The sequence below is a fragment of the Montipora foliosa genome, chromosome 9, assembly GCF_036669935.1.
Source record: "Montipora foliosa isolate CH-2021 chromosome 9, ASM3666993v2, whole genome shotgun sequence".
Lineage (NCBI taxonomy): Eukaryota > Metazoa > Cnidaria > Anthozoa > Scleractinia > Acroporidae > Montipora > Montipora foliosa.
Genome location: NC_090877.1, coordinates 35,981,572 through 35,986,571, shown reverse-complemented (window position 1 = coordinate 35,986,571; position 5,000 = coordinate 35,981,572). Strand labels below are relative to the sequence as shown.

General features: G+C 40.4%; 1 protein-coding gene across 10 annotated transcripts in view; it reads left to right on the top strand.

Moving 5' to 3' along the window:
* The window catches only part of LOC137971978 (fibroblast growth factor receptor 4-like), a 72,913-nt gene that overhangs the window by 33,113 nt on the left and 34,800 nt on the right, over nucleotides 1-5,000 (top strand). For all 10 annotated transcript variants that reach the window (XM_068818736.1, XM_068818741.1, XM_068818739.1 and 7 more), the window contains one exon: nucleotides 2,720-3,055. In XM_068818736.1, coding sequence (XP_068674837.1) covers nucleotides 2,720-3,055 — 336 coding nt within the window. The remainder of the gene's footprint in view (nucleotides 1-2,719; nucleotides 3,056-5,000) is intronic.

Sequence of the window (5,000 nt, the reverse complement as noted above, 5' to 3'; positions counted from 1 at the left end):
GCAAAAATATCCCTGTATTAGTAAGCATCACCGATAGGAAATCCGAGTATCTCGAGATGAGCAGAACGTGTGCGCAATAACAATAGTAGGCACCGTCCTTAATTTTGTTTAATTTTGTTACTTATGAGCTCTAAACGTCAAATTGGCAGAGCAAGGGTCTGTCATTTGCAAAATCTCGGCCACATAACAACTGAGAATGATTTTCCAGCTGTGTAAATGTCATTTTGATATAGACTGATATAAATTTGAAAAAAAGGTGGGCCGACGTTTTTCAAATTTACCCAAATTCAATCCATTTCAATCCTCTCCAGTTTTGTCCATCCAAGTCCCTTCTTGGCTTCCCTGTGTTTTGTTAGACTGAGTTCTTCTATACAGTCAGTCGAACCTCTCCTTACGGACACCTCTCTAATACGGACAGTTCACTTGGTCCCGAGAAAATGCCCATACATTCTTTGTAAAAATAACCTCTATAATACGGACCCTCCATAGTACGGACAACGGACACGAAATCTCGGCCCCAGAGAGAAAATTCATAAAAACTTAACCTCTTTATTACGGACACTCCAATGATGACAGTTCTTATTCAATACGATTTCCTGTTTGTCGTTACATATCATTAAGTGTAATCAATTGTTTCATTGTTCATACGATAACAGTATCATTTGTTTTCAATCAGTAAAAAATATATATCGACATGTCATTGCCATTTATCATCAAGATTTCTTATTATTTCAAGACTCTCCAGTTGCTGCTTTCCTTTTTCTCCCTCTTTCCTTCCCGTCATTGAATCAAATTTGGCTGATGATTTATGCAAGATTATTTCAAAAGCTCAGTCGTTGTATGTCAAAAAACGACTAGCGAATGCTGTTCAGAAGAACATCACAGACTTCTTTAACGCAAAATGACTCAATAACAAAGAACTTTCATTAAATACTCTACTGTATGTTAGTGTTCGCTACACTTGTTACTGATCTGTTATGTTACTGCTCGGAAACTGTATTATAGTTTGCCATATGTTTTTGGAATTGTACAGCTTGTATTGTAACGATTTGTTCTGTCCATTATGCACCTCAAAGACTTGTTTGGGCCAGTTTTGATTTAAAGAACACTTAATACCATCAATTGAGCCTTTGAAGTGACGTAATATTCATGACCTCTATACAACGGACACCTCTCTAATACGGACACTTTGCTCTGTCCCTTCGGTGTCCGTATTAGAGAGGTTCGACTGTAATAGTTTTGATGAGTTATTTTGATATTTTAGTTAATTCTATGACCATTCGATCAGTGCTGAAATTGCCTAAAATTGCGTGACCTAGCCCCTTTAAGCCACTTGAAACCCCTTTAAACCCCGTCTCAAACCCTTGCTTGCAGAAAAATTGCGTGACACTTGAAAGGACTGAACTGCGGATATGAAGTCAAGTAAAGCTATGATCCTCGCATATTACACACGATATTGGGGACTACGTGCCCCAGTATTTCCAAAGAGTGCGTAGGTTTTTTCAAGTCAAGTAAAGCTATGATCGGTGCAGTTATGGACGCAATTTTAACAATAATGTAAAAGAAGCCTGAAAAATTCAGGATTTCAACGGGGTTTGAAACCTTGGCCTCGCGATGCCGGTGCGACGCTCTAACCAACTGAGCTACGAAGCCATAGATCACGGGTTCAAACCCGTTGAAGTCCTGAATTTTTCAATCTTCTATACGCAATTGTTAAAATTGCGTCCATAACTGCGAGGATCATAGCTTTACTTGATTTCATATCCACAGTTCAGTACATGATTCATTTCATATATCATTTCATTCATTGATTTATTCATCATTCGAAAATTTGACCTACAAATGACCAGCTCCCGACGTCTGTGGCTTCATAGCTCAGTTGGTTAGAGCGTCGCACCGGTATCGCGAAGTCACGGGTTCAAAACCCTGAAATTTTCAGGCTTCTCTACGCAGTTGTTAAAATTGCGTCCATAACTGCGAGGATCATATCTTTACTTGACTTGAAAGAACCTAAGCACCCTTTGGAAATACTAGAACACGTAGTCCCCAACATTGTGTGTAATATGGCCTAGTTCTGGACGGGGACGTCTACCTTTTCCCTGATCAGTGATTGTGATTTAATATCGCGAGTTGGGGGTGGAGACTACTATGTGTGCTTTATCACGGCAAATAAATTTACTCGGGAAAGGGTTGACGCAAGGAATTAGGGGAGATAAAGGCTGCCCTTGATGATCTCCTGGTGGAGGTGATAAAGTTCTAATTTTCTCCCCAAACGTCCAAAATTTGATCAAAGACGGCGCAAAGAAGAGGATTGACCGGGTTGACGTAACAGATTCCTTTGCATTGTGATAGTTTTTTGAAAACAGCGATGCAAAGTAATTCAGTTGTGACTTCAACCCGGTATCGAACTCGTTCCTCTTCATTGCTCTGTCGTGGATCTAACTACGACCACTTTTCCGGCCTTTTCAATCAAATGAATCGTGAATTTTCAATAAAAACAACGCGATATATTTGGAACGACTTTGGAAGAATAATTAAAGTCTGTTGATAGGAACTTTAAGCTCCTTAAACACTGCTTTGGCTGCATGTGATGCTAATGACTTTTCCTGTTTAGTTTTTGCTAGAGGACTGAGATGACAATGGTATATTTTAACAAGAGTACTATCCTACTTAGAACATGAAAAACTTTTTTGAAATGTCAAAATCACGCTTTTCACAGATCCATCCCTCCCTACAGTGGAACTCCGAACCATCGAATTTCTTGGTGAAAACGTCCTACCAACAGGTTACAACGTAACTATAGCTTGTATCAGTAATTCATCAAAGAAGGTGCCTGGATACCACGACATGCCGTATTGGATGGAATACTATTTCAATTATGACAAGAAACTTTTACACGAATGTGGAGGTTCTGACGGTAGTGTCGATAGTGAGGCCAGCAAAGTGTGCAAGCTCTTCATCCAAAATGCAACAGAAAAAAATTCTGGAAATTACACTTGTTGGTCTAGCAATCAAGAACACTGTACACGGAGAACGATAGAGCTAGAGTTTAGGGGTAGGTTATACTGTTTTAGTCTTATTTTCATAAATATTATCAAATTATCAACGTAGGGACATGAGTCAGAACCACAGTGTGCAAAAGGATGAATAATCTACCAAGGACAAGGACATCTCTTTACATAACATAAGGTAAAAGGTAAAGTCTCTGCTTACGAGCCAGAAGGCCCATCAGGCCGGCGCTTATCTCCGGTTTCCTTAGCATGAAGCGACTAGGAGTATTTCTACTCCCCCCTGGATGGGATGCTAGTCCATCGCAGGGTTACCCCCAGCATTTCGCCGGTACCCATTTATACACCTGGGTGGAGAGAGGCACCGTGGGAGTAAAGTGTCTTGCCCAAGAACACAACACAATGTCCCCAGCCAGGACCCGAACCCGGACCACTTGATCCAGAGTCGAGCACACTGACCATGAGGCCACCGCGCCTCCCGCCGAACATAGCTCTTACTAACCGAGTTGGAGGTGCTTATAGAAATTATGAGTTACGGACCGAGTTCTTTTTGCCGTCTCGCGCCGTAAATCAACGGGAAAAAAAAAACGAGGATCCGTAGCTTTCAGTACGGAACGAATAAACGAAATTAGTAAGATATTTATTTTAGCAGAGCTCAGGTGCGCGAGGCGCGCCAGCGGAGCACCATAGGTAAGGATTTTTTGGGAAATCTATCGCTGCGAGAAATTTTGGTTATGACGTCAGCGACTATCATGATGGAGGCGGCGAGGAAAGACGGCCTTTGGGGATGGGGGTGTTAGGGCAAGTATCCTTGGCGAGAAATCGCATGGCCAGCGTTGCATTTGGCAAGCGGCGTTTTTCTGGCGGGAAATCACATTGACTGTCGTCGGTTTTTAGGGCCTGGCTTAACTAGGAAACATTGTTGCGGAAACATTGTCGCGGACGCAAATCTTGCTACCCGGACGCAAGAAAATGTTTTAGAATTAAGTTTAGCCACCCGAACAGCAATCGAGGGGAAACAATGTTTCCGCAACAATACTTCCTAGTTTAGCAAGGCCCTTACGCTCAATCAAAGCCAGTTTAACTAAATGATTTGAAAAAGTCTGAGATATTCTCGTCAAGAGACTGCAAACAATAGTCGCCGTCTAATTTTATTATTTCTCGGTTTTTTTGGGTTGAACCGGTAAGAATCAGCGTTTAGGTGTTACGAGCAGCGAAATGGATCGGCTGTCTATGGTAAATTACGGATTTATACGGTGTACACGTATGCAACAGGAAAGCGCGATCGTGTTGTTTGCAATTGGCAAGGTTGCAATGGCTCTGTCTTAGGACGTTGTTGCGTAATGACAGGAAATCGCCTCATGCAATTTGTTTGTGCGAATTTAAAGACTGTCATTTAATCCATGAATGCTTGGCATTTCTGCTGCTCACTGAATTATCATCATTTTCCCATAGAAGCAAAATTTCGACAAGGATGATGTATATTTGCCACATACAAAATGCAATGTAATGTAGAATTCGCTCGTTGGATTCTAAGCATGACTTTCCATTGCTACCTAAAATAGTCTCTTGAGGTTTTCTGAAATTCTTTAACCATTTTATTTTAATTAAGACAAAATGGTTTCCTACCATCTGCGAACTAGCATTGATATCGACTAACTGCAAACAGTAGTATTAAAAACGGAGCAGATGCTACACTTTTGGTGAGGCCGCAAGTTAAATATCAAATTAGCTGTATTTAATAAATAAGGCCAGTTTTTCTGTGTTTCTTTTCTTCTTCCTTTCTCCTTTTTTCCTCTTCCTTTCCATCTTTTTTTTCTCTCTCTTTCTTTCTTTCTTTCTTTCTTTCTTTCTTTCTTTCTTTCTTTCTTTCTTTTTTCTTTCGTTCTTTCTTTCTTTCTTTCTTTCTTTCTTTCTGTCTTTCTTTCTTTCTTTCTTTCTTTCTTTCTTTCTTTCTTTCTTTCTTTCTTTCCTTCTTTCTTTCCTTCTTAA